At 36.1% G+C, this 18,649-nt stretch overlaps 1 protein-coding gene across 1 annotated transcript in view; it reads right to left on the bottom strand.

Moving 5' to 3' along the window:
* Positions 1-18,649, bottom strand: part of ROCK1 (Rho associated coiled-coil containing protein kinase 1) — a 151,107-nt gene that overhangs the window by 15,547 nt on the left and 116,911 nt on the right. Inside the window, exons 21-25 of the mRNA XM_057698670.1 lie at positions 17,956-18,025; positions 15,383-15,477; positions 3,121-3,286; positions 1,568-1,661; positions 1,046-1,134 (exon numbers count right to left, since the gene is read on the bottom strand). Coding sequence (XP_057554653.1) covers positions 1,046-1,134; positions 1,568-1,661; positions 3,121-3,286; positions 15,383-15,477; positions 17,956-18,025 — 514 coding nt within the window. The remainder of the gene's footprint in view (positions 1-1,045; positions 1,135-1,567; positions 1,662-3,120; positions 3,287-15,382; positions 15,478-17,955; positions 18,026-18,649) is intronic.

The following is an 18,649-nucleotide window of genomic DNA, read 5'->3' as shown; positions in this document are numbered from 1 at the left end:
AGTAACTATTATTGATTCATCTCATTGTTCAAATGTAAGAACCAGATGGGCTTGCAAAAATCTAGTCATTGTTCAACAACCATTCAGCACTTATTATCCTGCATGTAAGCACTCTGATAGGCACCAGATAAAAGGACAGAAAATGCAGTTATGCCCCAGAGGCATCCTAGTCTGGTGGAGGAGCTAGAAAGCAAGCATCACAGCACAGAGTGGTACTGCTGCTCTTTTCTCTTAAGTGGTCCTTCCTTTTTCTTTTTTCTCCTGGATTGTCTTCTTCCTATTTGAAGATGCTCTTTATATTTATCTATATATGCTGCACATATTCTTCCTAGTTTATTTTCCTTCAACTTATGTTCTTTTGGACTTGAAAAAAGTATGTAATAAATGTCAATATTTTTTTTCATGGTCTCTGTTTTGGTATAAAGGGAAGTAAAATCTCCACTGAAGGATTTTCAACAGGTATTAAGTACATTTTTGAAAGATTACTCTAGCTGAAGGATTGTTGAGAAGGAGACTAGATTAGTGGTAAAGAGCTATTAAGCAGAAAATATTTATTTTACTGTAAAAACCAACTGAGATATACAATACCTTATGAAAAATTAAAACTACTGAATAACTTAGTAAACTGACAAAATACCAAGTTTTAGTGTAAAAAGTCTGATCTAGCTGCAGAATACAAAGCAAAATGATACATCCACCCCTTTTAAGTTTCTTACTCCCCATTCTTCTCTCTTGACTTCAGTCAAGTATGCGGTTTCTCCTTATGTTTTCCTACTATCAATTATAGGTCTTCTATACAATCTAAAACACATTCTTTACTAATCAAATGACTAGCCGAATTAGCTTTCTTAACTCAATTGAAATCCCATTTCCTGAATAAGCCTTCTATATTTCATGAAGGAAGAATATTATATTATTTTTTTCCAATGAAAAGCTTGAACTTTATAATCTCAGTTTGAAGAAAAAGGATATGAAAAGCAAATACTAACTTCTGAATATATGATACTCAAACACAAACAATGGAAAAGGCTAAGAGTATGCATACCTGCGTTTTAAGGGTTCGTTCTGTATTGATATTCTTTTCAAAGGCAGCCTTAAGATTACTGATCTCCTCCTCCTTCTGCAGTTTATATTCTGTCAACAAATTATATAAAATGTTATTGCATGGCATTAATTTATCTCTGCCTTGCAAAGTAACAATGTCCTTAAGTATTCAAATTAGTATATACTACACAGTAACTTTCAGTAATTTCATTAAGATTATTTTTTTCAGTTTACTGCAATTTTAAGACATTTAAAGTGTACAATGTGATGAAATGATATACATATACATTGTGAAAGGATCCCCCACAATCAAGTTAATTAACACATCAATCACCTCACATACTTACCTTTTTGTGGGGGAGTGGTGGTGAGAATATTTAAGTTCTATTAAGACAATACTTAAGGCTACACAAGTTATTTAACATATGAAAACAAATATTTCAAAAACCTAATGCACAACATAAAGAAAGATTTGCCTCTGAACCTGATTTACTTATGATTTTTTTAAAAAAATCTTACATACCTTCCTCTGCTTTCCTCATTTTATCAGTTAGCTCTTCATTTTCTTTTCTTAATAATTCAATATCTTTGGTTAGCATGGTGTTCGTTTCTTCAAGCTAAACAAAGCACAGAAAGATTTAAGCTAGTCTCTTTGCTAGTCTCATATTTAAAGCAATAACCTTTAAGAAAATACTTGCATTTTCCATAGATGAGGACAGGTCAGACACTGCTTAATTATAAAACTGTCTGGTTTCCAGTTTAAAATATGTGGCTATAATTAAATTCAAAATATTTTAAAACAATTGTTAATTTCCAAAAATTATTTGTGTGTGTATACACATACATATACATATGAATGCTGAAAACCACAATTTAAAATGCCTGGCTGATTATTGAATGGCTGTCTGCATAAATGATGCCTTCGTGGGCCCTACAGTTCCTCCTGTTCTTCCCCTGTACTGCGTGATAAAAATCACTTCTTTGTCATCAAGGGCTTTGTAATTATTAGATATTATTTAATAATCATTACGACCAGGTGGCCTCTATGCCCTATTAATCCCCCAACAATGATGAAGAACTCTGCTGACATATTCCTGGTACCCACGAGACTAGTTATCTGTTTATAAATCTTGACTTAGGAACACACTTTCTATTTCTAAGCACATACCCCCCATACCCTAGGTTAACTATAAAATTGTCCCAATGGTCCCTTGATGATGTGGAGTGCAGCTGTGAATGCTTTCAGATCACCGTCCGCCCGGAACCCACTCCATGAGTAAGGTACCCTATAATAAACTGATCCACTGATTATACGGAGCTGCCTGTGTTGTTTTTCAGTCTCAAGATACCTTCTCAGCTTGGTGGGCACTTTTCGTTCCCTCTGTCCTCCAAAAATTACTTGTATAATGTACTTATTTACCCTTCTATGTATATGCTTTCATTTAATCCTCATAAAAATCCTGTGGAATAGGTATTATTTCTATTTTATAGATGAAGAATCTGAGGCTTGGAGAAGTTAAAGCAAACTGCTGAGACCATGTAACTTCTTAGGGGCAAAGCGGGAATCTGAACCCAGTCCTGCTTATACCAGAGCACTTGATGGTGGCTTCGACACCAAGAAGAAAAATCTCTCTAATTTCCCTTTCTAGCCCCATAATCTATAGGCCATAGTATAAATTTCAGGAATAGGTAATTGTTTGTAGTACTGGTTTTTCTATAATGGATTTGTAGATATCCACAAAGAATTTTTTTCATCCCAAAATAGTTTCACTGAATTTTATAGAATTCTGGCCATGAAGTCAGTTGCAAATTATTAAGACAATAAAACAAATGAATTTAAGGTAAGCGTTTCTTCACAAAAAATATACTAAGATCTACAGTCAAAAACGGAAAACACCCAATACACTGAATAAGAATTTCAATCATTAACAATTGTTTTAGATTATATAAACTATTTTATACATGAGTACAAGGTGATCATTGTGTATTGCGCTTACCCAAACACTTTAAAAATATAATCTATTTTGATTTTTAAATTAATTTTAATCACATAACTTAATGAACTATCACACTCACCCGACTAACAGTATGCTCTTTATCTGTAATCTCTTGTCTATTTCTTGAAGCAGCTTTCTTGCTTTCTTGGGTCAATTCAAAATACTGTTCTTCCAGAAGTCCTCGAGCCAGCTGCTCAGACTCGGCTTTTGTTTCTGCTAGATCCAACTGAGTAGCAAGAGTTTCTCTAGTAGATTTAAAAGAGAAATGAATATAAACAAATTCAATGCATTCTTCTAACTTAATCATATGCTTAAAGACACAATTCTATTTAAATGATAAAAAGAATTAAGTATTTTGTTGCTTCAAATAAACCTTGAATCCATTACAAACTTTCTATAAAAGAAATGAAGTTAACCTCTCACACTTAGAAAAACTATAGAAATAAAGAACACTAATCTTGTACCTATTTTCCTTAACTAAGAAAAGGTAATAAAACAATGGCAAGGAAATTCCTTTTCCTTCTGAAAAGGAATCTGTTGGGATCTGGAATGAAATGTAGCATGGCACAGTGGAAAAGTCATTGGCTTGTACATCAAGAGGCCATACCTGGACCCTTATTCCTGCTCTATCAGTAACTAATTGGTTAGGGCCACTGGGCAAGTTCCTTATACTTACTGGAGTTCAACTTAGTCAAATCCATAAAATGAGAGGATTGAACTACATTATTTTTGAGGTCCCTTCCAGCTCTGAAATTCAACAAGATTATGAACACATAAATAGATTTGTGAACCACCATAAACTATTCTAGGAATGCTCCTTGGGAATTACATTTTAAAGCCTTTCAGAATTGACATTCAGGCCATGACCAGATCACTGCATTTTCCCTGCTCTTCGCAAAGAACCTGTCTTCAATGATAAGCTATCTTGGTCATGACTGTAACCCCTACATACAGTTTAAAGTTTATTAAATGAATGAATGAATGACCTCCCAACTATTTTCTATTAAGGGGGTAAAACAAATAAAATTTTCTGCCTCAAGCCTAAAGAGGAAGACATTAAGTAACTACAAAAAATAATAATATTCATTCATTTGTCCAAAAGATATTTATTTGAATGTTCCTATGTGCCAAACATTGTTCTAGGAATTAAGGCACACAGCAGTAACAAACTCCCTGCCCTCAGAAAGCATACATTGTAGGGTGAGACAATTCAAAGAAATGAACAATATATAGCATGCCATAGAGAACAATGAAAGGAAATGAAGAGGCTGTGAGTGTGGTCACTATTTTATAGAGGGTGATCAAGGAGGTCTCTCTGCTGACATTTGAGAAAATATATGGAGGAAGTAAGACAGTGAGCCATGCAGGTATCTGGGAATACAGTTTTTAGGCAGAGGAAACACATACTAACAAATGCCTAAATGTTCTGAAGGAAGTTAATGTGAGCAGGGGAGGGAGGTTTGTAAGATGTAGTAAGAGAAATGGGGAGAGAGAACAGGTATTACAAGGCTTTCTAAAGCAATATAGGGACTGGCTTTTACTCGGAGTATTCTGTTTTAAAAAGATCATTCTGGCTGCTGTTTAAGATCAGACTAGTAAGGGGACAATGGCAGAAGCAGGGATGCCACTTAGGAGGCAACTGAAATAATCAAGATTGGAGATGACAGCAGTTTGGATCAAGCTAGTAAATGATAAAAGTGATGAGAAGTGATCAGATTCTGGACACGTTTTTTAGTTATAGCTAGAATTTACTGATGGATTGCATTGTATAAGAAAAAAAGAAGTCTAGGACAACTCCAAGTTTTGGATTTAAGCAACTGGGAATAATAGAATAGCTAATACTGACACGGGGAAGACAGGGAAGAGCAGGTTGGCAAGGTGAGGGAGTAAGGTTTTTTTCTGGATATGTTACATATGAGATGCTTATTAAACACTCACGTGGAGATGTCAAACAGACAGCTGGATTTACAAGTCTGGAATTCAGGGGAGAATACACTTGTACACTGATGCTATTTAAAGCCCTGAGGCTGGATGAGAACAAGTAGGGAACGATCCCTTAGGCCCTTCAAACTGAAGGTCTCAGAGATGGGAAAGGACAAAGGAGCAAAGAAGAGTGAGGAAGAGCAGCCAGTTCATTAAGAGGAAAACAGTGCTTGGTGTCACAAAAGGCAAAAGAAGAAATTTTGTCGAGGGAGTAATCAATTACGTCAATTGCTGCTATTAAATAAGATAAAAACTGAGAACTATGGTTTTAAGTTATTAGGAATTCACCAGTGACCCTGAAAAAGATTATTTTGGTAGAGTAATAAGTGCAAAAGTCTTGAGTGAGCTCGAGAGAGAATGGGAGAAGAGGACCTGATGATAAATGGTATGTCATTTTCCAAGGAAGTTTGCTACAAAAGGAAGCAAAAAAACAGGACACTACCTGGAAGTAGATATGCAATTTAAAGAAGAGGAGGTTGTTTTTTAAGGAGATGTTTAGTTGTATGCTTATATAACAACAGGAATGACTACAGAAAGGAAAAGGTGATATAGGAAAGAAGAGAGAATTATTGGAGTCATATTTTTAAGTAGGCAGAAAGGGATGGGATCGAGGGGCTGCCTTTAGGTAAATTCATGTAAATTTTATCCATTTACATTAATCAAAAGGAAGATAGGGTTTTAGGTACTGGTTAGTATTTATGGTGATGGAAGAGAGTAGATGTTCTATGACTTCCAGGAAGCAAGGCCATTTGCTGAGTATGAGAACAAGGAGAAACTGTTGATTTGAGGAGGGAGAAAAAGATAGGAAATAGTTGTCTAAAAGAGTAGGGGAGTTAGCACATTAGGAAAAGATAAAAAATATTGTCATTGGTAAGTCTATGTATACTAGGGGTGGTAACGCAGGGCTTCAGATGGATAGCATGTTCTCACCTAGGGTTACTGCTTTGCATCAGGTTCAGATAAATTATCTGCAACTACAGTCATCCAGACCTCCTTCACAACTCTCCATAATGAAAGACCTGTCTTTACTGATGTTTAAGGTCAATCTCTCACTATTATTCTCCTGTCTCCTTAAAGATATCAATTTATCAATAATTCCCAATGCATCTAGATTATACGATTATAAGCAGGAGCTCTGCTATATTCCAAATGCCTAGAAAAGCATCTGATCACAGGAAGTGCTCAGAATGACTTCCTTGTCATGTCTCATGCTCAAATTTCTGCCATCTTTAAAAAGAAATGACTCTCCTTCACACTGTCCTCCAGCTACTGCTATAGCTCCTTGCCTTAACAACTGTTTCTTGAGTTTTTTGATTTAATAAATATTTTCTGAGCATCTACAATGTTCTAGGTACAATTCCAGGTCTAGGCATATAGAAATGAATTAGAGTTAAGAACAAAACAAATGAAAATTCCTTCCTTCACTGAGCTTGAGTAGAAAGAGAAAAACAATAAATAGAATAAGTAAGCAAATTCTATAAAATATTAGGAGGTAGATAAGGCTACAAGTAAATATACAACAAGGTAGAAAGTACTGAGCTGGGCAACTAGGTAGTAAGGTGAGGGCATTCTCAATTTTAAAGAGTGTTCAGGGAAGGTCTCTCTGAGATTACACTTAGGCCTAGACCTGAAGAAGGTAAAGGAAGAAGTCATGTGGCTATTCGGAGGAAAATGTTCCAGGCAGAGGGACGAGCCCAAAGGCCCTGAGGCAGGAGAGTAACCGACTGGTTTGTGAATAGTAAGGAGGTCAATGTGGCTGCTGTCTACTCTCTCTGTACTTCTACCCTTCCCACTCATGTCTCAATCTACTTCAGCATAGTATCTATCAATATTGTCATCATTATTTAGGAACTATTCTCAACAAGATAACAACCTTAAACGTAATGGACAATTTATTTTTTACTTGACTTTTCTGAGTATTTGACAGTGTGAATCACTTTCTCTTTTTTAAAATATTCTATTCCCCTGGCATTTGTGATATCCTACTACTCCCCCTGGCATTTGTGATATCCTACTACTTTGCTTTTCTCTTTAGATCATTGGTGACTTCACACTTTCCCTTCCTCTGCCCATTCCTTAAAAGTACAAGAACTAAAGTAGTTTGTCCTCAGCCTTTATGTTGTCTTATCCTGCACTAGGGGTTACAACCTGTTGCCTGAGAGGGCCAAATGAGTCCATATAAATGTACCCTCCTACCTCCTTTCTGTACCTGCACGTGCTTGCACATGCATGTACGCACACATATACACTTAAAAATAAATGCAGCCTAATATTTTACATAAAAATGGAGATTCCTGGCTTCTCTTGAAAAAAACCAGAAGATCCTGAAATACTGGGTCAGTGCTACCATGTGGCAACAAATACTTAGAACTGAGGACATGAACTCTTCAGTTTGCTATAATCCACACAACTCACGCAATGGATGTTACCCATACTTAGAGCCAACTAACTTGAACCCAGTTACATGTACGGTATCATAGGCTCAAGAGTTCATAAACCCTGATAAACACAACCATCTTAACAAATCCCATCTATCTTAGTAGTGCCGGTATGAAATGACTGTTGAATCGGCTTCAAGTCCTTATCTTTGAGTTCTAAAAAAATAAAGCCACTGTCTAGTATTCATTTCTCTTTGGACATCCCACAGGTACCTCAAACTCAGTACGTCTGAAATAAACTAGTTTGCTCTCATTCCCGAAACCTGGCACTCCTTAGCTTAGGAAATACCACTACCAACAACCCAATTGTCCTGGTCAGAAACTTGAGTTGACCTGAAATTTTCCCTAACTTTTACCCTCATATCTTCTTTTTCTTTTTTTTTTTTAAACTCTTTATTGGAATATATTTGTTTTACACTCTTGTACCAGTTTTTGAGGTACACCAAAGTGAATCAGCTGTATTTATACACATATCCCCATATCCCCTTCCTCCCGTGACTCCCTCTCCCCCTCCCTGTCCTGACCCTCTAAGGCATCTCCCATCATCAAGTTGATCTCCTTTTGTTACACAGCCAACTTCCCACTAGCTATTTTACAGTTGGTAGTGTATCTATGTCTATGCTACTCTCTCACTTTGACCCAGCTTCCCCTTCGCCCCTCACCCCAGCCCCTTCTCCCCTCACCCCAGCCCTGTGTCCTCAAGTCCATTCTCTACTTCTGGATCTCCACTCTTGCCCATCACTGGGTTCATCAGTACCATTTCTTCAGATTCCATATATATGAGTTAGCATACAGCATTTGTTTTTCTCTTTCTGGCTTACTTCACTATGTATGACAGACTCTAGGTCTATCCACCTCATTACATATAGCTCCATTTCATTCCTTTTTATGGCTGAGTAATATTCCATTGTATATATGTGCCACTTCTTTATCCATTCATCTGTTGATGGGCATTTAGGTTGTTTCCATGTCCTGGCTCTTGTAAATAGTGCTGCAATAAACATTATGCTACATGTTTCTTTTTGGATTATGGTTTTCTCTGGGTATATGCCCAGTAGTAGGATTACTGGATCGTATGGTAGTTCTATTTTTAGTTTTTTAAGGAACCTCAAAACTGTTTTCCATAGTGGCTGTACCAGCTTACATTCACACCAACAGTGCAGGAGAGTTCCCTTTTCTCCACACCCTCTCCAACATTTATTGTTTCTAGATTTTTTGATGATGGTCATTTGACCAGTGTGAGGTGATACCTCATTGTGGCTTTGACTTGCATTTCTCTAATAATTAGTGATGCTGAGCATCTTTTCATGTGTTTGTTGGCCATCTGTATGTCTTCTTTGGAGAAATATCTATTTAGGTCTTCTGCCCATTTGTGGATTGGGTTATTTGCTTTTTTGGTATTAAGCTGCATGAGCTGCTTGTAAATTTTGGAGATTAATCCTTTGTCCGTTGCTTCGTTGGCAAGTATTTTCTCCCATTCTGAGGGTTGTCTTCTTGTCTTGTTTATGGTTTCTTTCACTGTGCAAAAGCTTTTAAGTTTCATTAGGTCCCATTTGTTTATTCTCGATTTTATTTCCATGATTCTAGGAGGTGGGTCAAAAAGGATCTTGCTTTGATGGATGTCATAGAGTGTTCTGTCTATGTCTTCCTCTAGGAGTTTTATAATGTCTGGCCTTCCATGTAGGTCTTTAATCCATTTGGAGTTTATTTTTGTGTATGGTGTTAGGAAGTGTTCTAATTTCATTCTTTTACATGTAGCTGTCCAATTTTCCCAGCACCACTTATTGAAGAGGCTGTCTTTTTTCCACTGTATTTTCTTACCTCCTTTGTCAAAAATAAGCTGCCCATATGTGCTTGGGTTTATCTCTGAGTTCTCTATTCTGTTCCATTGATCTTCCTTTCTATTTTTGTGCCAGGACCATACTCTCTTGATCACTGTGGCCTCATAGTATAGTCTGAAGTCAGGAATCCTAATTCCACCAACTCTGTCTTTCCTTCTCAAGATTGCTTTGGCTATTCGGGGTCTTTTGTGTTTCCATACAAATTGTAAGATTTCTTGTTCTAGTTCTGTGGAAAATGCCCTTGGTAATTTGATAGGGATTGCGTTGAGTCTGTAAATTGCTTTGGGTAAGATAGTCATTTTCACAATATTGATTCTTCCAATCCAAGAACATGGTATGTCTCTCCATCTCTTTGTATCGTCTTTGATTTCTTTCATCAGTCTTATAGTTTTCTGCATACAGGTCTTTTGCCTCCTTAGGCAGATTTATTCCTAGGTATTTTATTCTTTTTGTTGCAATGGTAAATGGGAGAGTTTCCTTAATTTCTCTTTCTGTTCTTTCATTGTTAGTGTATAGGAATGTAAGAGATTTCTGCGCATTAATTTTGTATCCTGCTACTTTACTAAACTCATCAATTAGTGCTAGCAGTTTTCTGGTAGAGTCTTTAGGGTTTTCTATGTATAATATCATGTCATCTGCAAAGTGTGACAATTTTACTTCTTTTCCAATTTGGATTCCTTTTATTTCTTTTTCTTCTCTGACTGCTGTGGCTAACACTTCCAAAACTATGTTGAATAATAATGGTGAGAGTGGACACCCCTGTCTTGTTCCTGTCCTTAGAGGGAATGCTTTCAGTTTTTCACCATTTAGGACGATGTTGGCTGTTTGTTTGTCACATACGGTTTTTATTATGTTGAGGTAATTTCCTTCTATGCCCATTGTTTGGAGAGCTTTTTATCATAAATGGATGTTGAATTTTGTCAAAAGCTTTTTCTATGTCTATTGAGATGATCATATGGTTTTTCTCTTTCAATTTGTTAATATGGTGTATCACATTGATTGGTTTGCGTATACTGAAGAATCCTTGCATCCCGGTGATAAACCCCACTTGATCATGGCATATGATCTTTTTAATGTGCTGTTGGATTCTGTTAGCTAGTATTTTGTTGAGGATTTTTGCATCTATATTCATCAGTGATATTGGCCTGTAATTTTCTTTTTTTCTGACATCTTTGCCTGGCTTTGGTATCAGAGTGATGGTGGCCTCGTAGAATGAGTTTGGGAGTGTTCCTCCTCCTATAATTTGGAAGAGTTTGAGACAGATAGGTGTTAGCGCTTCTCAAAATGTTTGATAGAATTTGCCTGTGAATCCATCTGGCCCTGGGCTTTTGTTTGTTGAGAGATTTTTAATCACAGTCTCAATTTCCGTACTTGTGATTGGTCTGTTCATATGTTCTATTTCTTCCTGGTTCAGTTTCAGAAGATTGTACTTTCCTAAGAATTTATCCATTTCTTCCAGGTTATCCAATTTATTGGCATATAGTTGTTTGTAGTAGTCTCTCATGATCTTTTGTATTTCTGCAGTGTCTGTTGTTAATTCTCCTTTTTCATTTTTAATTCTGTTGATTTGCATCTTCTCCTCTTTTCTCCTGATAAGTTTGGCCAATGGTTTATCAATTTTGTTTATCTTCTCAAAGAACCATATTTTATTTTTATTGATCTTTGCTACTGTTTCCTTCATTTCTTTTTCATTTATTTGTGATCTAATCTTTATGACTCCTTTCCTTCTGCTCACTTTGGGGCTTTTTTGTTCTTCTTTCTCTAGTTGTTTGAGGTGTAAGGTTAGGTTGTTTATTCGATATTTTTCTTGTTTCTTGAGGTAGGACTGTATGGCTATAAACTTCCCTCTTAGGACTGCTTTTGCTGCATCCCATAAGTTTTGGGTCATTGTGTTTTCATTGTCATTTGTTTCTAGGTATTGTTTGATTTCCTATTTGATTTCTGTAGTGATTTCTTGGTTGTTTAATAGTGTATTGTTTAGTCTCCATGTGGTTGTATTTTTTACAGTTTTTTTTCCTGTAATTGATGTCTAGTCTCATGGCATTGTGGTCAGAGAAGATGCTGGATATGATTTCAATTTTTTTGAATTTACCAAGGCTTGATTTGTGACCCAAGATGTGATCTATCCTGGAGAATGTTCCGTGTGCACTTGAGAAGAAAGTGTATTCTGTAGTTTTTGGATGGAATGTCCTATAAATATCAGTGAAGTCGAGATGGTCTAATGTGTCATTTAAAGCTTGTGTTTCCTTATTGTCTGTGTGGATGATCTGTCCATTGGTGTAAGTGGGGTGTTCAAGTCCCCCACTATGATTGTGTTACTGTCAATGTCCCCTTTTATGGCTGTTAGCATTTGCCTTATGTATTGAGGTGCTCCTATGTTGGGGGCATAGATATACACAATTGTTACATGTTCTTCTTGGATGGATCCCTTGATCATTATGTAGTGTCCTTCCTTGTCTCTTATAATAGTCTTTACTTTAAAGTCTAATTTGTCTGATATGAGTATTGCTACTCCAACTTTCTTTTGGCTTCCATTTGCATAGAGTATCTTTTTCCATCCCCTCACTTTCAGTCTATGTGTCCCTTGGTCTGAAGTGGGTTTCTTATAGACAGCACATAGAAGGGTCTTGATTTTGTATCCATTCAACCAGTCTGTGTCTTTTGGTTGGAGCATTTAATCCATTTACATTTAAGGTGATTATTGACATGTATTTTCCTATTACCATTTTCTTAATTGTTTTGGGTTTGTTTTTGTAGGTTTTTCCATTCTCTTTTGCTTCCTGCTTAGAAAAGTTCCTTTAGCAGTTGTCCAAAGGCTGGTTTGGTGGTGCTGAATTCTCTTAACTTTTGCTTGTCTGTAAAGTTTTTGTTTTCTCTGTCGAATCTGAATGAGATTCTTGCTGGGTAGAGTATTCTTGGCTGTAGGTTTTTCTCTTTCAGGACTTTCAATATATCCTGCCACTCCCTTCTGGCCTGCAGGGATTCTGCAGAAAGATCAGCTGTTATCCTTACGGGTTTTCCCTTATATGTTATTTGTTGCTTTTCTCTTGCTGCTTTTAATATTTTTTCTTTGTTTAATTTTCGTTAGTTTGATTAATATGTGCCTTGGTGTATTTCTCCTTGGGTTTATTCTGTATGGGACTCTCTGCACTTCTTGGACTTGATTAATTATTTCCTTTCCCATGCTGGAGAAGTTTTCCACTATAATCTCTTCAAATATTTTCCCAGACCCTTTCTTTTTTTCTTCTTCTTCTGTGGTGCCTATGATTCGAATGTTGGTGCGCTTAATGTTGCCACCAAGGTCTCTGAGACTGTCTTCCATTCTTTTTATTCTTTTTTCTTTTTCCTGCTCTGTGGCAGTTATTTCCCCCACTCTATCTTCCAACTCACTTATTCGTTCTTCTGCCTCAGTTATTTTGCTGTTTATACCATCTAGAGTATTTTTAATTTCGGTTATTTTGTTATCTATTACTGCTTGTTTGCTCTTTAGTTCTTCTGATTCCTTATTATCTGTTTCTTGTATTTCCTCTATTTTGTTATCGAGATTTTGGATCATCTTTACTACCATAACTCTGAATTCTTTTTCAGGCAGTTTTCCTATTTCCTCTTCATTTTGGTCTTGTGTATTTTTACCTTGTTCCTTCATCTATGACATATTTTTTTGTCATCTCATTTTCCCCCCACTTTGGATGGGCGGGATTGTGTTCCTGCTGGGTCTTGGTGTTAAGTTGAGAACCTCTGGGAGACCTCACGGTAAAGGATATTCCCTGGGAACTGGGTTTCCCTGTTAGTCCAATGTTTTGGACTCAGAGCTCCCACCTCAGGAGCGCAGGCGTGACATGGACTTGTGTAACAAGATCCCACAAGCCGGTTGCTGCGGGGTTCCTGCGGTCTTCTTGGACCTCAGTTCCCCCACTGGCCTCTGGTAACTGTTCTATTTGTGGGGAGATGCGATCTCCACGTCTTCCCATGCTGCCATCTTGACTCCGCCCCATACCCTCATACCTTCTAATCTAAAAGTCCTACTGCTTCTGCTTTCTATTTTTTCTATGCATTTGTCTCTCCTTTCACTGCCAACTTCCGCTATAATTGTATATCTAGATGATTCCAATGGCTGTATAACTGGACTCCCTATATCTACCCAGCTTTGCCTCACTCCAATCCATTCTCTACTCTGAAGACTAGAGCTTTCTAAAACCCTTTCTTGTCAATTCCTAGCTTAAAATTCTCATTCATTGAATATTTATTGAATACTTATTATTTGCCAGGCCCTGACCTAGGTGATGTGGATATAAAATAGAGAATGGCAAAAAATGAAACCTTCAATGTTGACAATTCCCAACCCTTCAGCATGACACCCAAGCCCTTTGTAATCTGACTCAGGTTTATCTCTCCAGCCTTATCTGTCACCAACTGTCTCCCTACCTGCAAATGAAACCATTTTCTGCTCCCCAAATCACAGACTGGCTTTAGCATTTACTGTTCTCAACCCATACCCCATTCCCTGGCGAATTCTACTCTACTTAGTTGTCACCTGGGGAATGTTCTCTGAATCCCACATGGTAAGATAAGGTATATATCCCTTCAATATGTTCCAATAACACTGTCATAGCCACCTACCTTAATTATGCTTATCTCCTGACTAGATTCTGAAGCACTTAAAGCTAAGACCCATAACTTATCAATAATTATATCACTGGCATGAAGCACAGTAGCTGTGATCAACACATTTCTCTCAAACAGATCAAACAAGGGAAAACGTATCAACCCTATGAAACAATACAGTATTTAGCAGATTGGGTGCCCCCTTCACTGTGAATGCATATAAACTGGGATTGTATATATTACATTGTATATACCAGACAAATGATAGGCAACATACTACACTCTACAAAAGGAGCTTAGACTTTACCTAATGTAGATACTCAGTATCTAAGCACTGAGTGCCAATGGTTGCTAAAAACACACAGGCAACCAGACATTACAAGGTTATAATCAGATTTGAATTTGTTTAAGCCTCCAAATTAGAGGTGTCCAATAAAACTTTCTACAATGACAGAAATGTTCCACACCTGTGCTGTCCGATATGGTAGACACTGACCACATATGACTATTAAGCACCTAAAATGTGGCTATTACACACATCTGAGGAACTAAAGTTTTAATTTTATTTTAATGAACTAAAATTAAATTTAATCAGCTACATCTGACTAGTGGCTACCATACTAGACAGTGAAACTCTAGATTTAACCATTGATTTGCAAAAAACACAACAAAAATGTTCAACTAACTATGGAAATAGAACCAGCAAAATCATAACCGAGGAAAACTATACAGGACAAATGATTCTGTTCCTTCAAAAAATAACTATCAGGATAGTGATTACCTTTGTGGTGGGGAGGGAAGAGGCCTAAACAGAAGCGGGGCTTCTGAGGTAGATTTTGTTCATGGGTGGTGGTTTATGGTATTTGCCATATAATTCATAAAACTGTACATGTTTTGCTATTTTATGTATTTGTTTGCTTCAACAATAAAAGTTAAAACTTTTCTTTCAAAGGTGGTTAAATGGAAAAATAATATAATAATGGGAGAAAACTAATTTCAACCTCTGTTCTCACATTATCTATAGCTATGAGCAGTTGTTACACTTAATAGCTTTCTAAGATCACCTCCTTGTAAGGCCCTAAGCACACATACAATGGAAATTAATCTGCATTATAATACTAAGAGGAAGACCCTGAATGCCTTTACCTAACATAAAATAATGACTTGCAAATACAGCATGAACTATTTATACATAAATAGATGTTTGAAGATTGAGAGACCCTTGAAAATAATTTACTGTCACAATTTAGTGAATCTCTGTACAACTGCTACAGTGTTAACATATCAAATTACTTCTTCACCATAAAGTCAAATTTTAGTCTAAGTCTAGTTTGATTTGTTCTGAATTAGCACAATAAGATTTGCTATTCTACTGCCATCAGAATAATGGCACATCTACTCTCTATCTTTAAACTTAAATTTAAGAATGCTTTGCTATAGTGCTGATTCTTGCTCTAAACTAAAATGGACATACTTTTCACTTTGCAGTTCCTGTATTTTCTTTAAATTTTCTCTGTTTTTTTCTTCAATTTCTTCCTTAAGTTCCTTTACCTGGGTTTTATAAAGTGTCTGCAAAACAAGTGATAAGAAGAAATAGTGTTTATGATGGATTAAAAAACAGTTTCTTACAAAGTTAAACAATTAACTTTGATCAACACATGATCCAACAATTCCACTCAAAGTATTTACTGAAGGCAAATACAAATATATATCCATACAGAGTCTTATACATGAATTTTAATTGCAGTTGTATTCATAGTAACTTCAAACTGGAAACAACCCCCACTATCTATCATCAGATGAATTTTAAAGGTTGTGATATATTCATAATACTCAACAATAAAAGGAATGAACTACTGATATATACAACATGATAAAGCCAAAAAATGTTAAGCTGTATGAAGGAAACCAGGCGCTAAAGAGTGCGTACTACATGATTCCATGCATATGAAATTGTAGAACAGATGAAGATAATAAGACAAAGCAAATCAGTGGCTGCCTGCAGATAGAGGTCAGTGGAGAAGATTGACTGCAAAGGGCCATGAAGGAAATGTTTTATATGTTGACTATGGTGGTGGTTACAGTATACACTGTGAGAATTAATCAATCACTTGAAATGGGTACAATTTATTACATATAAATTATACCTCAAAAGTATATTAAATATTATATTGATTTGGGAAAAATATAAAGAAACAGCAAGTAATACTTATTTTAAAGTTAGATCGATTCTTGAAGTGAATAATATTAGAGAAACCACTTCTCTTTTGGGCGATGAAGTGGGTGGTTGAGAGGCATAAGAAATATCATAAACAGGATTCATCAAATGTTTTGTGAATAATATATACTTATTACAGAACAATGATTCTTAAAAAATTCACTAGATTTTTGCCAACTCCATCAACAAATATTTAGCAGGTATGAATAAGTATTAGACCCACACTGTGTTAGATGCCGAGGTTACAGAGTACACTTCCAATTCTGAAGTCTATTTCTCTTTTTAAAACCACCCTTTTCAGTTTAAAAGATAAGGGGAAAAAAGCAGGACCAACAAACAGGTGTGGAGTACTACTTTTACATTGTACACTAAATTATCCCTCTAAGAAATAGCACTTCTCTAGAGAAAAAAATACATTTCTACAGGAATGCAAATAAAGGAAGAATGATGGCTGGCTCAAGTTTAAGGACTTAAAATTTCTAAAATGAAATAGTCCATTCTGCCTTTAGGAATCAGATTCTTAATTCTCTTCGCTCTGACTTCAATTACTGAAATTTATGTGTTATCAATGAAGGGGTAAAAAGAAAAATTACCTGATTTGAAAGCCCAGATTAAAGAAAATCTTAAATTTGGCCCATAATAGCTTATCAAATTTAGCAACATCTAACCCAGTCCTCACAAGCAATAGAATAAATCAGAACTAAAGACGGGGTTAGTATTTTGTATTGTTTTTATAGAGGCAAAAATCAAGAGTCCACAGGAACCACCACGAATCACTTGACATTCATCCCCAAATATGGAGGCACTGAATGATTACTCTGTGGAAGCCTAGGGACAAGAAGGTGTGCTTGATATTTCAGACCATTTTGCAGAAGTCAGTACCACACTGAATTGTTAAGGTTAATTTACACTCAGGGAAAAGTTTTTCAACAGTCTTCAATTACTTTTTAATTTAAAAACATATTCCAGTGACAGTATAACAAGCCAAGAAGAAATACACAAAAGATAGAAAGTCACCATGTTTATTAGGAGATGAAAAGAGTAGAGCATGAAGCTCTTAATTGCATGAAATTCTTTAGAGCTCTGACAGTATCCAGATTTTTTACTGGAGAAATCATTACTTCCAATATTGTTCACACTTGGTTTACCAGTGCAACTCAAACTCCATGCATAGGAAAGGTGGTTGCCACTGAAACAGAAATGGAGTAGCTAGATAAATATTAGGCTGAAATGGCAGAGCACAAGCTTGCAAACCAAAGGAAGCAAACAAAAATTCAGAGGTTTCAATAAAGCCTCAAAGCATTAGCTATAAATGCTCATCAACAGTAGTAATGAAAATAACTCGGCCTGCAGCAAATAAGAAAATGATTTTTATGGAGAAAAAGGATAACAGATGCACAAAGTGCACACAGAGCTGAAATAGGAAAAAGCTCTTCAACATTAGTTATACCTAAACTGTATGTAGTTATACTTAGAGATACATGTATGTAGGCCACCGTAATGTGTATACATGAACTACACGTGATAATACTGATACTCAAAACCACCAGAGCTTGCTACCAGGCAGACAGAACCCTTAACAAAGTCTTATGTGTAGCTCCAGTTTGAAAGCAATTCTGGAAATATTTGCATAAAAACAGTCATTTCTTTAAAACTTAAACAGACTACCAACTCAGATCCAGAAATGAAATGCAGAGATGGGGATATAAAAAGGGGGAGAAAATTACTTCACAGTCATTTGAAAAAGAATCATAGTTCACATTAAAAATCTCAATACCTTGTTTTAAGTCAGGTTTTCAAACAGTCTATATGTTAAAAATGATTCTCACCGAGAAATACTGTTCAGCTTCAAGCTGATCTTGTAGCTCCCGCATCTGTCCTTCATTTCCTCTGTATTGTCTTTAGACAAAAGAGAAAACAGTAAGCAAATGCTCCTATTTATACTAGACTTTATATTATTCTCTGTTTCTTAAAGTTGCTAGAATAAAAAAGGTTTATTAAAATAACTTTTGTTTCAAAATATCACATTTCAGGGACTTCTCTGGCAGTCCAGTGGCTAAGACTCTGCACTTCCACTGTCGGGGGCACAGGTTTGATCCCTGGTTGGGAACTAAGATCCTGTATGCCACACAGTGTGGCCAAAAAATTTAAAAAATTATACTTCATTATACAGTATTACTTTACTAGTTATATTTGGTTAGGCCACACTGTTTGCTCCTTATAAAATGATACTATGAAAAGTTGAGGGAAACATTTTCTACCAAAGGTCACTTTCAGAAGAATATTAATTGTGGATTAATCCAAAATGCAAAAATAAAAATGATTTTTTGGGGTAAATTTTTGTAAAGAAAAGCTTTCTTAGGGATACATTTAAAATGTCTTATGTAGTAAGTAGACTATTAAAAACATGACCGTATTTAATATATATTAATTTAGTGCTATATTTTATGGTCAAGTAAGCACAAGGATGGGGTGGAACTGAATACACGGGTAAGGAATAAGAAGGGAGGCTCTAACCGAGGA

The sequence above is a fragment of the Hippopotamus amphibius genome, chromosome 11, assembly GCF_030028045.1.
Source record: "Hippopotamus amphibius kiboko isolate mHipAmp2 chromosome 11, mHipAmp2.hap2, whole genome shotgun sequence".
NCBI classification, from domain to species: Eukaryota; Metazoa; Chordata; class Mammalia; order Artiodactyla; family Hippopotamidae; genus Hippopotamus; species Hippopotamus amphibius.
This window is presented reverse-complemented; position numbering and strand designations above follow the sequence as displayed.